Source organism: Chrysemys picta, chromosome 24, assembly GCF_011386835.1.
Source record: "Chrysemys picta bellii isolate R12L10 chromosome 24, ASM1138683v2, whole genome shotgun sequence".
NCBI lineage: Eukaryota > Metazoa > Chordata > Testudines > Emydidae > Chrysemys > Chrysemys picta.
In genome coordinates, this window is record NC_088814.1 from 16,235,594 (window position 1) to 16,252,762 (window position 17,169).

The 17,169-nt window shown below is 46.1% G+C and overlaps 1 protein-coding gene across 8 annotated transcripts in view; it reads left to right on the forward strand.

Annotated features, from left to right (window-relative positions):
* Window positions 1-1,077: 1,077 nt before the first annotated feature.
* MYO1D (myosin ID) overlaps window positions 1,078-17,169 on the forward strand; it is a 360,936-nt gene continuing 344,844 nt past the window's right edge. For 4 of the 8 annotated variants that reach the window (XM_005282854.5, XM_065577933.1, XM_065577932.1 and 1 more), the window contains exon 1: window positions 1,078-1,283. In XM_005282854.5, the coding sequence (XP_005282911.2) occupies window positions 1,189-1,283 (95 nt within the window). In that variant the 5' untranslated portion in view covers window positions 1,078-1,188. The remainder of the gene's footprint in view (window positions 1,284-17,169) is intronic. The other 4 variants (XM_042844804.2, XM_065577935.1, XM_065577934.1 and 1 more) reach the window with 1 other exon arrangement.

A 17,169-nucleotide genomic window follows, 5' to 3' on the forward strand; every position in this document is an offset into this window, starting at 1 on the left:
TACCTATGCAATTGTACTATTTATAATAAAACTCCAGAGACTAAATACATCTACAGACACCAATGAGAGAGGGTAGCTTGGTCTAGTGACTCATTGACTTCACCTGCAGATTACATTCCATCTTGAAGACCCTGATTTCAATTAAAGAGACCGTAGTGCCAATATCAGATTTACACACGTTTAATTTTTAACATGAGTAGTCACACTGAAGTCAATGGGACTACTCGTGAATAATCTTAAGTAGGTAAATAAGTCTTTGCAGGCTTGGGAGAGTTTCCAAGCATAGAAAACCATGTCTCCCCAAAATGCTGGGGATGGGGTCCTCCAAGGCTGTGGGATCCAACACCCCACTGTGGGGCCCTGGGGATGGGGTCCCACGGGGATGTGGGATCCAGCCCCCAATGCAGGGTTCTGGGGATGGGGTCTCCTGGGGCTGTGGGATCCAGCACGCCAATGTGTGACCTGAGAGTGGGGTTCCCCCAGGGCTGTGGGATCCAGCTTCCCAATGCAGGACGCTGGGGATGGGGTCACCCAGGGCTGTGGGATCCAGCCTCCCCAATGTGGGCCCTGGGGATGGGGTCATCTGGGGGCTGTGGGATCCAGACCCTCAGTGTGGGGTGCAGGGAATGGGGACCCCCTGGGGCTGCAAGATCCAGCTCCCCCCCCAAAGTGTGGAGTTCTGGGGATGGGATCACCTGGGGGTTGCAGGAACCAGCACCCCAATGTGAGACCTGGCGATGGGGTCACCCGGGGGCTGTGGGATTCAGCCCCCCCAATGTGAACCCTGGGGATGGGGTCACCCAGGGCTGTGGGATCCAGCCCCCCAATGCAGGGTGCTGGGGATGGGGTCCCCGGGATCGAGTCCCCCAGTGTGGGGCCCAGGGGATGGGGTTCCCTCGGGGCTGTGGGATCCAGCCCCGCAATGTGGGTCCCCCGAGGATCCAGTGTGGGGCGCTGGCCAGGTGCCCCGGCCCGTGAGCGCCGGAGCCGGGGCGAAGCCGCGGCCGGCAGGGGGCGCTGCCGGCCCTTGGCGGAGAAGGCGGGGCGGGGTCGCGCGCCCGGCTCCACCCCGGGCAGGCCCCGCCCGCTCCTGGCGGGCTCCGCGCGCCCCAGGTGAGGCGGGGCGGGCGCTCGGCGGGGCTGAGGCGACACTCGGGAGCCGCGCAGGCCGGCGGAGCCCCCGGCGCCATGGCGGAGCTGGAGAGCCTGGAGTTCGGCAAGGCGGACTTCGTGCTGCTGGACTCGGTCTCCATGCCCGAGTTCATGGCCAACCTGCGGCTGCGGTGAGTGGGGCGGGCCGGGCCCCTCGGGGCGCTGTGGGGAGCGGCCGGGCCCCGGCTCCCCAGCCCCCCCGGCCGCGAGCTGGTGGGACGGGCCGGCCCGTGGGTCTCCCGCCTTCAGCAGCCGCCCGCGCTGCGTTGTCCCGCGGAGCGGAGCGGTTCCCGGGCGGGGGGGGGGCAGGCTGCCCCGCGCATCACCGCCCGCCCCGGGACACCGTCCGCAGGGTCCGGGGCTGCTCCGAAAGGCCGCCGGCAGAAGCGCCTCTGGGCCCCCCCCCCGCGGTCCGACTCCGCGTCTTCCTCCTCCCCCGCGCCGCCCCGCGCGGCCCCTGGCTCCCGCTGTAACCGGGGGCTGCAGTTGGTCCCGATGTGACAGCGGCTCCCCGCCTCGCATGTCCCTTCCCGGCAAAGGCGCGGAGTTCTCTTGGTCGGGTAAAGTCCCACCTCGCTCCCCTCTGTTTCATTAGCCTGCTGCTGGCAATGAGCAGCACCCATTGCTGTAGAAATAAAACCGTCTGGGCAAGTGCACGGTCTGGCATGTGTAGACAGTGTGTCATTGCACTTCACTGGCTTGGCAAAGGCATTGAACCTACGTTTATTTTTATCTCTGGGTTTGTGAATTGAACTTTCTCTGGTTTCCTTCGCATTTACAAATGCAACCTACTTTTTAATAATCCTGTATGGTAGGTAGAGATGATCCCATTCTGCAGATGGCAGGGACTGAGGTGGAGAGCTTTTATGACTTGCTCATAGTCACAGCAAGCCAGTGTCAGAGCCATGATTAAAACAAGGAAATTCCTGACTCCCGAGCTAGTAGTCCCAACTGTTACACACCACTGCCTTTCTGTGGGTAAATATTATCAAACTAAAGTCCTCCGCTTGCTGGTATTAAACTCACATTTGTTGCTGCTCACAACTTCCCTCAAGCAGCAGCAGATTGAATCGGCAGGACCTTTGATGTTAATACAGCTGTTAAGAATCCTGCTGGCAGCAGTGAACCCGATCAATATCAGCTTTCCCAAGCAATAACAGAATTAAATTAAGAAACTGCAGAAGCACTGGGTTTATTGGAGTAGAGGAGGACCCAAAATGAGACTATGGGAGGAGCAGAGTAGCAAAGACCCTCTAGGACTGTCAGGAAGAGAATATGTGGAAGTTAGAGAGAGTCCTTTTGGCAGCCAGGGGGCTAGTGGGAGACATTTCAGATTTGTCACACCTAGCAAGAAGGTGATATGAAAGAAAGCCCCTGAATGGAGTCCGGAGACAGCATCATGGTAGGAATGCACCTTACCCCTTATCATCAGTTTGAGGGAGATTTGCTTCTGACCTGGTTGTTGTCTCTGGAGCTTGCAGGTTAGCTCCAGAGACAACAACCATTTTAGCCTTCCCTTCTGGACCCTGGGACACGGTAGTGCTCCATATGCACCTACAACCCACCTGCTTTGTCAGCTAACATAGTAAGCTCTGGAGCACAAGTGGTAGCTGTCTGTGATGTCATGCTGAAGGTTCAGAGTTCCAACCTTGTGAACACTGGTGGTTACAATTATACATAATATTTATTTTTTACTTTAAAAAAGTCCTAGAATTTGCATACAAAAACTGTATTAAAAGAACTTTATTTAATTGCAAAATCCAGCACTCAAAAGTTAGGAAATGTCAGATTTGAGTTTGCCCTTGCAACCATAAATTTGTATGTGTCATAGTCTTTAATACATGATCTCTGAGAAAGAAACATTATAAAACACGTTGAGGTTAAGTAATTTTAATTAAGGTATTATCTCTGCTAAGTTTCTCATAATTCTTGAGATCCAATCTCTGTTCCTTGGCTAAAATACAGACTGGAGAAAAAAATTAATTTATAACTTTTATTAGAAAAGAATAGAATTTAAAGCAAATAAGAGGCTAAAGATGACAAAATAAAGGTGGTTAGATAATAGTGTTTCAAAGCGCTTCACAAAGGAGGTAAAGGAGAGGTGAAGTGGTTTGCTGAAGGTCACCCAGAAAGTCAGTAGCAGAGCTGGGAATAGAAATCCAGATATCCTGAGACCCTGTCCAGTGCTCTGTCTACTAGGCCATTTTCAGCTGGTATGTTAAGTAAATATAATGTGTTACTTTATTTAATATAGAACAAATACCCTAACTTTGTTAATGAGTAAATATATTTCTCACTGATTGAATTTCTATTTAAAATAGACAATGTCCGAGGTATTTGTAGTACTATTTGTGGTCACTTGGCAATGACAATTCCTCAGATTGTAGGAGTCTGTTATACAGTACTATAGATAACTTTTAATTTTCTACATAGTTTCTTAAAAAATAATCAACGCCTCTTATCTCTATTTACCCATTAATAAAATTATATGTTATAATACGGTATCAAATAATACAGTGATGGAATGCTAGATGGGGAGGGATCTGAGTTTCTACAGAGAATTCTTTTCCAGGTATCTGGCTGCTGGGTCTTGCCCACATGCTCATGGTCTAACTGATTGTCATGTTTGGGGTTGGGAAGGAATTTTCCTCTGGGTAAGAGTGGCAGAGACTATGGGCATGTCTTCACTACAAAGTTAGGTCGACTTAATTTGACATCCAGCTGCTGCAGTAGTTAAGTTGGTTGGTCATGTTCACACCGCAGTCATTGTGTCAGTGCAATGCATCTTTACCAGCAGCACTTGCATTATGTATAGAGCGGTGCACCTTGGATAGCTTTCCCACAATGCAACTAGCCGCTGGGGTTTTTGGGAAGGGCTTGCAATGCCTCATGGGTCCAAAACATTGTTGTGTGGAGGGAATGGGAACATGGCTTTGAACTCCCGTGATGCAGTTTCCTTCCTCCCTCCCTCCCTCTGATATCAATGGCAAACAACCCATACTTTTTCACACCTTTTTTCGAAAGCCTGGCTTAGCTGTGTGTATGCCAGTGCCCGAGAACCCTGGACCCCCACTCAGCTATGCACTCTTGTTGTGAGCATTACAAACACCTCACGCCTTATCCTGCCGTATTTCCAGAGCCGAGACAGGAACCGCTATGTGGAACTTCGCAATGTCATTCAAGCAGTCCTGCCGCAGGCCATAGAATGAAACAATTCCTGGTTGCTGCTGGTAGTCGTGCAGCAGCTGAACATGGTGGCGTGCCATTTCTGGTCCCGGGAAACAAGCACTGACTGGTGGGATTGCATTGTAATGCAGCTATGGGATGATGAGCAGTGGCTGCAGAACTTTCAAATGCAGAAGGCCACTTTCCAGGAACTTTGTGCAGAGCTTTCCCCAGATCTGACACGCAGCAACACTAAAATGAGACCTGCTCTGACAGTGGAGATGCGAGGGGCAATTGCTCTGTGTAAGCTTGCAATGCCAGACTGGTACAGGTCAGTGGGGAATCAATTCGGAGGGGGAATCAATTCGGAGTTGGTAAATCCATCATGGGAGCTGTTGTGATCCAAGTGTGCAGGGCCATTAATTGACTACTTCTAAGAAAGGTAGTGACTCTGGGCAAAGTGCAGAACATAGTGGATGGATGGTTTTGCTGCGATGGGGTTCCCTAACTGCGGTGGGGCGATAGATATCTCACACATTCCTATCTTGGCACCAGACCACTTTGCCAAAGAGTACTGTATCGAAAGGAATACTTTCCAATTGTGTTGTAAGCACTGGTGGATCACAGGGAGCATTTCACTGACATCAGTGTGGGATGGTCAGGAAAGGTGCATGATGCACACATCTTTAGGAACACAGGTCTGTTACGAAAGCTACAATCTGGGACTTTCTTTCTAGATCACAAAATAACCATTGATGGTGTTGAAATGCCTATAGCGAGCCTGGGAGACCCAGTCTACCCCTTGCTCCCATGGCTCATGAAGCCATACGCTGGCCACCCGGAAAGCAGTAAGGTGTGGTTCAACAAGAGGCTGAGTAAGTGCAGAATGGTGGTGGAATATGCCTTTAGACATTTACTAGGTCTAACATACTAAGCAGTTTGCTTATTAGGTTAGACCTCAGTGAAAGCTATATCCCCTTTGTTCTCTCTGCCTGCTGTGTGCTCCATAATATCTGTGAGTCAGAGGGAGAGAAGTTTCCGTAAGAGTGGAGGCATGAAGGTGGACAGGTTGGCAGCTAATTTTGAGCAGCCAGATACTAGGGCAATAAAACGAGCCCAGCGAGGAGCTCTGTGTCTCCGGGAGGCTTTGAAAACCCGGTTCAGTAATGAGCCACAGTAATGTGTACCATTTGTTGCATTGTGCCTTCCCATACCATCCCCTCTGTTGCATCGGTTTCCCTGTACCTCCCACTCCCACCAAAAACCTCATGCTTGGAATAAATAGAGTATTTCATTCTTGAAACATTGACTTTTATTGCACAAATATGAAGAAACTGAAAGAACAAGAAAATAATTTAACCTGGGGCAAATGATATGATAAAATTGGGAGGGGAGAAACCAAGTCAGCTTTCCTGAGAAAGCACAGAAGATTTGTCCATCAAAGGTCTTCAAATGGCTTTGTTTTTAGTACCCTCCTCTGATGTTGAGTGGAAGGGATACTGCATTCCCCCCCCCCCCCCCCCCCACTTCCAGGAACGCTTTGGGGAAGGGGATTGGGAATAGGGTGATGTTTGCAGGCCATTCTGCGGGGCCTGCAGAGGGAGTCTAGCAAGCTGTTTTTCTTGAAGTTCAACCAGATACCTCAACATGTCTGTCTGGTCCTTCATAATCTGCAGCATCTCATCCTGCGTGGTACATTTGTGCTCTTAGGATGCTCTCCTGCTCTCTCTGGCCAGTTTTTCAGACAATGAAATCCTCCAGGCTCTGAGCTCTGTATCAGCTGTCCCGGAGGTGTTCATTATCTTGTTGAACATGTCATCATGCAGTCTCTTTTTCAATCTTCTAATCTGTGGCAGCCTGTCCGCCAGTGTGGAGGATGTGCTGAAGGCCAAGCTTTCCACTGTAAGGCATGCAAAGCACAAGGTAACCATTGTCAGTGCATACCCAGAGTCTAGTACAAGGTTGCTATTTAAAAATCCCTCCCCATATTACACTCAAGTACAAGCCAGAACATAATCAGAATCCCTAGCTATTCAATGAACCGGTTTGCTGTTCCAGCTATGGTGAGTATGGCCTAGAGGCATGGGTGACAGGCCTTGTGCTGCAACCAGTATTCCCTCTAATTTTTCCCATCCATGTGTGGAATGAATTTTGTTTTGTGCACCAATGTGGAGGTAATGTGTGACACATCAACTTCATATCAGTGCACATAACAAAATTCATGTGGTGGGGCCAAGGGGTTCGGAGTGTGGGAGGCGGCTCAGGGCTGGGGCAGAGGGCTGGAGTGCAGAGGTGCGAGGGCTGGGGGTGCGGGCTCTGGGGTGGGGCTGGGGATGGGCTCAGGGCTGGGGCAGAGGGTTGGGGGGAGGGCTTCAGTTGGAGGTGTGGGCTCTGGGGTGGGGCCTGGGATGAGGAGTTTGGGGTGCAGGAGGGTGCTCCGGGACTACGGTGGGGAGAGAGGACTCCCCGCCTCTCTCTCCCCAAAGCAGCACCTTGGCTGGGGGGGAGAGGTGCCTCTCCCTGCTGCAGCAGCTCCGGGGCTGGGGCCACAGGATAAGCGTCCCTTCCCCAGCCCCAGCAGATCCGGGCCGGAGCTGGGTCCAGGGAGGGGCGCCGCGTCTGGGGCTGGGGCTGGCTGGGTCTCGGCCTGTGGCTGCCCCCGGGCCAGATCCAGGCCTGCAGCTGCCCCAGTCGCGACTGGATCCAGGCTGCAGCATAGTTAGAGCCGGGGAGCTGCCCTGTCTGTGGCAGGTTGGGGGCCAGGCTAGGTTGGGGCCTGGGGAGGGGCGCCTCTCCCCTGGCTGCAGCAGGTCCCCAGGCTGGTTCCCTGAGCGTCTGCACGCCACTAAATAGGCTGCTGTGCAGCTTACAGGGAACTTAGGATGCAACTTGTGGGAAACCAGTGTCGGGAGCACAGGTGGACAATGTCTCTTCCCCTCAGCAACATGGATGGTGCTTTGAGACCAGGGACCAGTGTTAAGCCTCCCAAATTGCGGTCTTTGTCCGAGGTGGCTCCAGGAGGAGGGGTGTTTGCGGCCATGAGAGAACACAGGAAGCCCACCCCTCCCTTACCACTGCTGGCAGTAGTCGCCCTGGGCTCGCAGATTCTGAGGTCAATGCCGACACCTGTCACCCAAACCACCGGCATGTTAGGGAAGCCATGGTTGAGGCATCCGGAAATCACCATAGGTGGTGAATCACACACGCTATTATTTGCGTTATGAGCACTTGCAATGAAAAGTTCCGCCTGGAAGCATAAGTATTTTGAACTTATAAGCATAAAGCATATAACACAAAAAGATAGGCATTAACTTCATCACACTTAACGAAAGCACAGAGAGGATGGATGCATATGGAGGCAGAATTAATATATATTGCACAGGCAGCCTTAAATCTGGCATTTCCTAATTTTTAAGTGCTTGACTTCACAATCTACATGTTTTATGTAGTTTTTTGTATGTAATACTAACATAGACTCCTGCTAATATAGACTGAAGAGTACCGATTTATCTATTACATTGAAAGTGCTTAATTTTCTCAATGTACAAAACAAGTAAAATATTCATTATAAATATTACAGATGAGTATCTCAGACTGACAAGTATTTTGTGGTCTGTATTTAATATGGCCACAGTAAAAACACTAATTTAGGTAATACTGAACATAGAGAAAATATGTATTAAATATTTAGTTTTAATATTTTATACATTAAACACAATTTTTCCTTTGGTCCTGTAAATATCCTTTATCATAAACTAAGGAGTGATAGCTTCTTCTCTAGCTCTTATCCTTTGTCTCATTCCTCCAGCAGTGAGATCAACAGCCATATAGCTAAGTTAATGGTGTGATCAACTCTAACTGAGCTCTCAAGACGATCCAGTGGCAAGTTATGGAAGTTGCAGGATCCTTCCAGTTGCTGTGTGTAGCTCCTTGTAGTCTTTGTAGAAGGGTATTTAGATGACAGTAGAGTTGTCTTTGTGCTTGTGGCATATACTTATCTCAAACTGGGAATAGTTTTTCCATTCCGGCTGGTTACACTTTCACTAACTTGAAATGGTTTGTTCAGAGCTTATATTTGGACTGGTTCCACTCTGCCGTAATTCTGGCTTCTGCCGGGATTATTTCTGTTCAGGGTCACTGGTTAACGCAGGCAGGTTGTGCTCGATTTAGATCCCAAGAATGCCAGATGTGGGTGGAATGGCAGCCATATCAGCTTCCGTGCATACAAGGACATTTCCCAAAGGATGTCTTCAGTGGGAGAAAGACAAATGCACTGCACTGTTCAGCTTTTTAATATGTGAATTAGCTGTATGTGTAAAACTGGTACTAGTTTAGACTCCATGTCATTTCACTTCTTGGTTATTGGGTTGTGAGCCAATCAGAATTCCAATGTATGATATTTTTGTGATGTGGACATTACGTATTGAAACAGTCATTTCACTTAGCCCATCAAGCAGCTACTGGATGTTCACTTCTAGTTACTTCTAACTTAGGCTGTGTTTGAACCCCTTAATACTGAATTTACTGTTTTTATGTTCTACTTAAAATCCATCCGTCATTCATTTCTCCAACATTTTAGATTAATACTTATTCCAGAGAGTTCACATGTGCAGTTCAGTCTCTTGATCAGGTATATTTGCATGTGTTTTTTTTAAATTTTGGTGGATTTTTGTACTTTAAACAATTGCAAAGAAACCAACATAATCACAGCCACCTTAATTCAAATGAATTTCACTTTAGCAGAGATTCTCATTACTTTGTTAGTAAATTATTTGGTAGACATTTTAGGCTTAAGTAGTGGGTTCGGGTATAGGGATTATGGGTGTCTGGCCCCCCCACCCCCAGCTGGGCTCTGGGAGGGGGCAGAGAAACAGGAAACTGGGTTGTCATGGGGTTTCTTTAACTCTACTCCTGGGGGAATTTTTGTCTCTCTCTATTGTTAGACATACTTGCTGACAGGCATTTTGAAATAAATTACCAAAATAATTGAAACTAGCATGATTATGTAATGTTATTTTGATAAATAAAATCTGCAGAATTTTAAAATGTGCGCAGAATTGTTATTATTTTGGTGCAGAATTCCCCCACGAGTAACATCTTGAAGGAGAAACTCCACTAGGCAACACTGTCAGACTAGATGAAAAAAATGCATCAAGTGGGTAACCTGCTGTATTTTGCAGTGACAGCAGAACATTCATCTGGTCAGTCCACCCAGGAGCAGCCTCAGCAGCCAGTTTCTTCCTCTAATTCTCAGACAGGTGCAACTCCTCTAGCTACCCACCTAGGTCTGCCAGCCCTGTATAAACAGACTGGGAAGTTAACAGACAAAAACTTCATTTAGTGACAGCAAATGTTGCATCCGGAGACAGCCCACCAGTCCAAAACCATGAAAGCATGTAAATAAGAGAAAACTGTACTGTATTCCTTGCTGCTTTCATGTTACATGCAGTGTTCGTAATGCGCTCCATAAGGCATTCATTTTAATCTCCAACAGATACTGAAAGCGATAGACATCTTAGCTTCATCAAACTCACACTTTATGCAAAACCAGACTGGTGACATCAGGAATGTTAAGATAGATTCACTTTCCATGTGAATGGTTTGTGTGACCTTCAAATTAGCTAATATAGTGATACAAGTGTACGAGGTAGCTGTTAAGGTTTTGTGGTGGAGTGCTAGTTTAAAGTTGGGTCTATTGCTTTTTGGTAACTGAAGATGGAAGTGAGTCCAATATTCCATAAGCCAGTGTTATCAACAGCATGGTAGTCAGTGTCAAAATGGCAGAGTATGCAGAAGAGTTTAAACTTCAAAGTTTTTTGGGTGGTGGGGCATGTCCTGATCCAAACTTAATCACCACCTAGTTCTAGCTTCTAACTAGAGTCAAAATGCTGTACACAGGCCATGTCTACACTACCACTTATGTTGGCAAAATTTATGTCGCTCAGGGGTGTGAAAAAACACCTCCCTGAGGGGCATAAATTTCGCTGGCATAAGCGGTAGTGTACACAGTGCTATGTTGGCAGGAACGTTTCTCCTGCCAACATAGCTACTGCTGCTCTTTGAGGTGGCTTTATTATGTCAACAGGAGAGCTCTCTCCCGTCGGCACAGAGCAGCAGGGCTGCCCAGAGGATTCAGGGGGCCTGGGGCAAAGCAATTTTGGGGGCCCCTTCCATAAAAAAAAGTTGCAATACTATAGAATACTATATTCTCATGAGGGCCGCTGTGGGGCCTGAGGCAAATTGCCCCCCCCCCCCCGGTGGCCCTGCAGAGCAGCTACATTGGTACAGCTGTGACACTGTAAGCTTGCTAGTGTAGACGTGGCCTCAGTGATGCAAGGTGGGTGAGGTAATATGTTTTATTGGACCAACTTCTGTTGGCGAGAGAGACAAGCTTTTGAGCTACACAGAGCTCTTCAGGTCTGGGAAAGGTTCTCCCAGTATCACAGCAAAATGTAAGGTGGAACAGCTCGTTTAGCATACAGAGTTCGCACATATTGTATGGGACTATTCAAGGTAGAATGATCTGTTAACCTGCACAACTGTGGAAGTGTTTTCTCTGAGGAATGGAAACCTGCACAACACGTTCAAGAGATGAGCTGGGAGCTTAATTTCATAACTATGCTAAACACCAGAAAGAATGGACTGAAGAGAGACAATGGATTTATGGCTTATTTACAGCAATCTGTAACACACTAAACCCCTCTTGTCCTATGACGACAGATATTACTTCACCCACCTTATTTCTCTCATATCTTTGGACTGACATGTTTACAACTACACTATGTACTATTCAGTGATGAACTACTTGTCCTGTTGTGATGGACTACTTTCCCCCTTGTCAGAAAGAAAGTAATCATAGCACCTCATGTCTCTCATGGTGATAGCATACATTAGCTTCAGAGAGGTGACAGATTCTGAATAAAGTGATGTCCAGGAGGGGGAGGGGGTGGTGGTGCTCTTCATGGAGTGCTACTTTACATTTGTTTTGTTGCTCCTAGCCACTACTTGAGTTCAGACCTTGTTTATAAAGGGTGTTTCCAGTTGCTCAGTGGTGTATCTGTAATACAATTCTACATTTTAAATGTTTCCTTGTAGGGCACATGGGGTGTAAATTCCCACTATGTTGGCTAAAAGGATCAGCTTAAAACCCTTTGGGTTATTTCAATTACAGGCCAACTTTGAGCTAGCATTATCCTTTTTTGGTACAAAAATGGTAAATTCATACTAAACCACCTTAATATTAAATTGGTATTTGAAATCCAGTTTAGTTGCTGTTCAGTTGTACTAGTGTCTGACACTTTTAGTACACTAAAAGGAAGAACAGCAGCAGTTAAGTGCGTCCGAAGAAGTGAGGTTTTTACTCACGAAAGCTTATGCCCAAATAAATCTGTTAGTCTTTAAGGTGCCACCAGACTCCTTGTTGTTTTTGTAGATACAGACTAACACGGCTACCCCCTGATGCTTGACAGCAGTTAAGTGTAAGAACAGGCATATAATATCAGGTATGGGGCTGCTTTCAAGCTCTTCAGTTTAGTTTGCACTTACAAAAATCACAGTAAGTTGTCTGCTGAAATGCCAATGTTTAATTTCTTAAAGCAACACTCGGGGCTCATCTACACTAGAAGCACTACATCAGTGCAGCTGCACCATGTCTGGTGAAGACTCTGTGCTGACGGGAGAGAGCACTTCTGTCAGCATAGCTCCACATCTGAGAGAGGCAGTAGCTATGGGGGGAGGGATAGCTCAGTGGTTTGAGCATTGACCTGCTAAACTGAGGGTTGTGAGTTCAATCTTGAGGGGGCCATCAAGGGAACTGGGGTAAACATCTGTCTGGGGATTGGTCCTGCTTTGAGCAGGGGGTTAGACTAGATGACCTCCAGAGGTACCTTCCAACCCTGATATTCTATGATTCTGTTCTGTGTTGGTGGGAGAAGCTCTCCTGCTGTGACATAGCGCTGTCCACACTGGTTAGGTCAGTATAATTACATCACGCAGGGGTATGGCACCCCTGAACGATGTACTAATTCCAAAGTAATTTTCTAGTGTAGGGCAGGGTCTATTAGCTATAAACACAGTTTTTTTTTTTTTTTTTTAACTGAGTGCTAGCAACTTTTAGTAGTGCAAGCACATCACTCTTACAAAGATGTGCTAAATTAAGGCACTGGTTCTGAACTGATGTTGATTTTGCTTATGTTTTCTGAAAGACTGGTACTATTGGTTAAAATTAATTTGTCTGTGTTGCTGGAGTCTGGAAAAAAATCTGGCTTGTCCTTTGAGAATTCTCTCTATGTATTCTTGCTCTTGACGTGTGTGTGTGTGTGTGTGTGTGTGTGTGTGTGTGTGTACTTGGCAATAGGGATTGGAATGATCTAGAAAGCAGTGGTCTCTTGGCCTATGTCTAGGATTCCTTGCAGACCCAAACACTAGTGTAAAAGTATACAAAGGACTGCTACTCTGCCTGTGTTTGGTTCCTTTCCTCTGCTGAAGGCAATAGGTCAGAGCCAGCTTAGGGCCTTGTTTATTTTTAGTTGATAGTTTTAATAGTGTATTTTAGAAACTTTGTTAAAACTAGAATAAACAATTATTGGTTTGGCTAGCCTGCTTGGACCCATCATACTGATCATCTTATTTATATCCAAGTGTCTGTGGCAGGGGTATCAAAATCATTTTGTGCAGAGGGCCAAATTCTATGTTTATGCCCTGTGGGCCTGGTTTTACATTTAGGACCAGATATTCCCTCAATCCACAGTGATCGCCTACTGATATCACCAGGAAATTCCTACAGAGATCAAGGGGGAGAACCTGCCTGTTATGTATTAAATAAACTTTTAGATATTGTTTATTCAGTACCTTATTGTCACATTCTCTTTCTTCTTCATTCTCCTTTCCTTTTTCTCTCCCTCTTCCCTCCCTATCTCCTTGCAGCAACTCTCTCTCAATTCCTATCTGGTCTGTTTCATTCAATCTGCAGAAATGATCAGCAATGTAATAATAATTAATGTTCATGCTGAGAGTGAAGCATGAGCATGATCTGGGCATGAAGCCACCAGATCTTACGAAACTCCAAGTAGTGCAGAATTTGTAGCAGTACTTCCTTGTCAACATGGACTACCACGAGTACATCGGACTTACCTGCTCTCTGTACTGGCTTCCCTTAGACTATTGAATCAAGTTCAAGGTTTTGTTTTTCATCTTCAGGGTGCTCAATGACCTGGGCCCAGAATATCTAAAAGATCACCTACAGTGCCAGGATAAAGACTGCGATCAACAATTTGCTCCTCGGGCACTGTTGAATGTACTGTCTTAAGGGTAAAGCTTGTCTGTGCAGGGTGACTATATTGCTATTTTGACTGTGTCCGTGTGATGTAGTTGAGGTTGTGGCTGATCAAGACAAAATATTGGGCCTTGAATGCAGAAATAAGATGTTTGAAGGGCCCTGCTCAAGGAGGTGCTCTGTATATATGCTATACTACTTGGGCCTGTCTCCAGTGAGAACAGACTCTTGCTTCTCCTGTGGGATGAAGTGTTGAAGGCTCAGGCCAAGGATGTTTTCTCCTTCTTGGTGCAGAGTACCTCAAACTGACCCACTCTGCATCTAGACTGTATTGGAGCTGAGGAACTCTAAGCGTAAATAGTCTATCTCAGTGGTTTTCAATCTGTGGTCTGTAGACTAATGGGTCCACGAAAGGCTTTTGTTACCATAGAATAGTAGTTTTCAACCTGTGGTCCATGGACCCATGGGAATCTGCAGCCTATGTCTAAGATTTCCAAAGCGATCCACACCTCCATTCAAAATTCTGTAGGGGTCTGCAAATGAAAAAAGGTTTCAAACTACTGGTCTATCAGACCCAAGATCCTTGTTGAAGCACTCCTGGATCCAACGAGCTGTAAGACCGGAGGGTTTAGAAGATACTTGCATTCCCCAGCTGGCTACCCTGAAAGGAAGGAATAAGCATGGTTTCCAGAGGTTGGAGGTGATGTCCTGAAAATACTGTTGGAGCCATGGATCCAAGCAGATATCAGTGCAGAGTGATCAGTTAGATCTGAAGAACTGCACTGTTGTTCCCTTCAATTTGGTGTCCTCTAGGTCTGGAGGGTGATGCCCTTAGCTCCTCTGCCTTTTATGGGCCTGAATGAAACCAAGAATCTGATTTCAATTATCTTGTACCTTCCTGCCTTCAGAGAACTGGATGCTTATTTATTCACAGTATGTTAGAAAAACAGCCTTAGCAGTAGTTTGGGCCCTCATACAGTTTAAAGTTTAAAACATATGTACATGACATTCTTTATTCTTCCAGTATGTCAAGTGTAAACTACTTGTTCTCCTGTTGACTTCTCTAAAATAAACATTCTTTATAGTGAGTGCACATATTGTATTTTACACTGAGTGGTAGGTCTCCTTTTAGTGCCCATCTTCTTTTTAGCCAAAAACACACAGCGCGCAGTCTGCCTTTGGAACTCCTTGCCAGAGGATGTTGTGAAGGTGAAAACTATAACAGTTTTCAAAAAAGAACTAGATAAGTTCATGGAGGACAGGTCCATCAATGGCTATTAGCCAGAATCGGCAGGGATGGTGTCCCTAGCCTCTGTTTGCCAGAAGCTGGGAATGGGTGATGGGTGGATCGCTGTCAGAAGGCAGGATATTGGGCTAGATGGACCTTTGGTCTGACCTAGTATGGCTGTTCTTATGTTCTTAAAAGAATGATGGCTCTGACTTCCATGTTGAAGGGGTAAAGTGGGGAAAAATGAGATCCTCTGGCCTTCAGGAGACATATCTACCCCTATAGAGGACATAATAATACATAAGCTACCACTGCATTTATTTGTGCATTCAGTAACAAATATTCATACTTTATGAGCAAGCTTTCCTTTTCTTACCTATAGACTATTCTAATCTAATTGTAAGTGAGGATTTGAATGCTTGTTTGCTTGCAGTGGGGGCATGGCGTGTTGCTCATATACAATATTGAAGGGCTGAAAGGGTGCTGGTATAAGCATTTCTTCCTCCTGGAGGGGTATGCCTGCTGCCACTCCTCCTTGTCCCTCCTCAGGCTCACAGTGATTAAGTCTTATTAGTTTCTTTTAGCTTCCTTAGAATAATTCAGTTTCTGAAGAGCTGTCTTGTGTCAGCATTTGGAATGAATGGAATGAAAGCTCCTTCTAGTCAGTCAAAATGTGGCTTATGAGCTTGGGCAGGTTCCAACTGGATCTGTGCTAGTGGAAAGGGGCATAAATCTCACTTTAAAAGGAAATGTCTATTGGATAAGTAGCAAATAGGACTATTAAAGTCTGATTTTTTTTTAATCTTCTTGGGAAATTTATTTTAGCTTAGTTTTTGGAAATTGATAGCTGTGACAGGTGGGCTTTGAGCATCTCTCTGCAAAATCAGCATGAACAAACCATTAGATGAGAAGATGGTTAAAGTAAAACTTGCCTGAGTGAGTGCATGCTTAGCTGAAGGGTAACCTCACTGAATCTTCCACACATCTGTCTTGCCTCTCCATTTCATGAATATCTCTTTTTCTTAGCGTAAAATTTTGCAGTAGTTTGTTTATAGTAGCATGAGTGAGGCGGTGATTAATGAAGTGTTCTAATGCTTGTAACATGAGGGAGTTTTATAAGTAAAAGGTTAGATTCTAAATTACACTGTCATTTAAGGATAGCTTGTAATTTTAAATTCTTAACATACTAGTGCTAACTCTACCCCATCTCAAGCCTCCTGGTAGCTGATGCATAGCGCTGCATGTGATGGATACTTTCAAGAGAGGGCAAAGGACAACATTAAATAATAGACAGCAAATTAGGGAGTGACACTTCTGTAAATTGTTTAATGAGACATGAAAGATAAATCCCACACAGAGAAAAATTTCTGTAATCTCAGGGTTATTTTGTGCTAATCCACTATGGTAGCCTCCCCATATGCCTCATTTCTTCTGCTATACCAGTAAGTGGTTTTTTTGTTTTGTTTTTTGTTTTTAATTCAATCGCTGAGATGGAAACGTATAAACTTGGAATCACATTGCTCTAATCCTTGTCTGTCCTTCACAGCCTCATACTTATAAAATGGGAGACTCTATTCTGTGAAGCAGTAACTCTGAAAAAGATTTGGTGTTGTGTTGGATAAATAATTGAACGAGAGCTCCCATGTTTGGCTGTGGCTGAAAGGGCTAATGCATGGACGCATAAATAGGGGAATCTCAAATAGGCGTAGAGAAGTGATTTTACCTCTGTATTTGGCACTGGTGCGACCACTACTGAAATCCTGTGTCCAGTTCTGGTGTCCGCAATTCCAGAAGGATGTTGATAAATTGGAGAGCATTCAGAGAAGAGCCATGATAATGAGTAAGGGATTAAAAAAACATGGCTTAGACTCAAGGAGTTCAATCGTTATATGTTTAACTTAACAAAGAGAAGGTTAATGGGTGACTTGATTACAGTCTGTAATTACCTACGTGGGGAACAAATATTTGATAGTGGGCTCTTTAATCTAGTAGAGAAACGTGTAACACAGTCCATTGGTTATTCAGACTGGAAACAAGGTGTACATTTTTAACAGTGAGTAATTAACGATTGGAACAACTTAACAAGGGTTATGGTTAAAGCTGCAAGTTTGTCACGGAGGTCACTGAATTCACGGATTCCGTGACTTTCCGGGGCCTCAGTGATTTCTGCAGCAGCTGGCCCGGGGGCCGCCTGAGCAGCTCGGGCAGCCTTGGGCCAGCCGCACCGGCTGCTGCTGGGGCAGTCTTGGGCCATCGCCCTCTTTCCCCCCCTCCCCACAGCAGCAGGAGTTTCGGTGTGAGAGGGGGCTCAGGGCTGGGGGTTGGGCGTGGGTGGGGGGTGAGGGCTCCA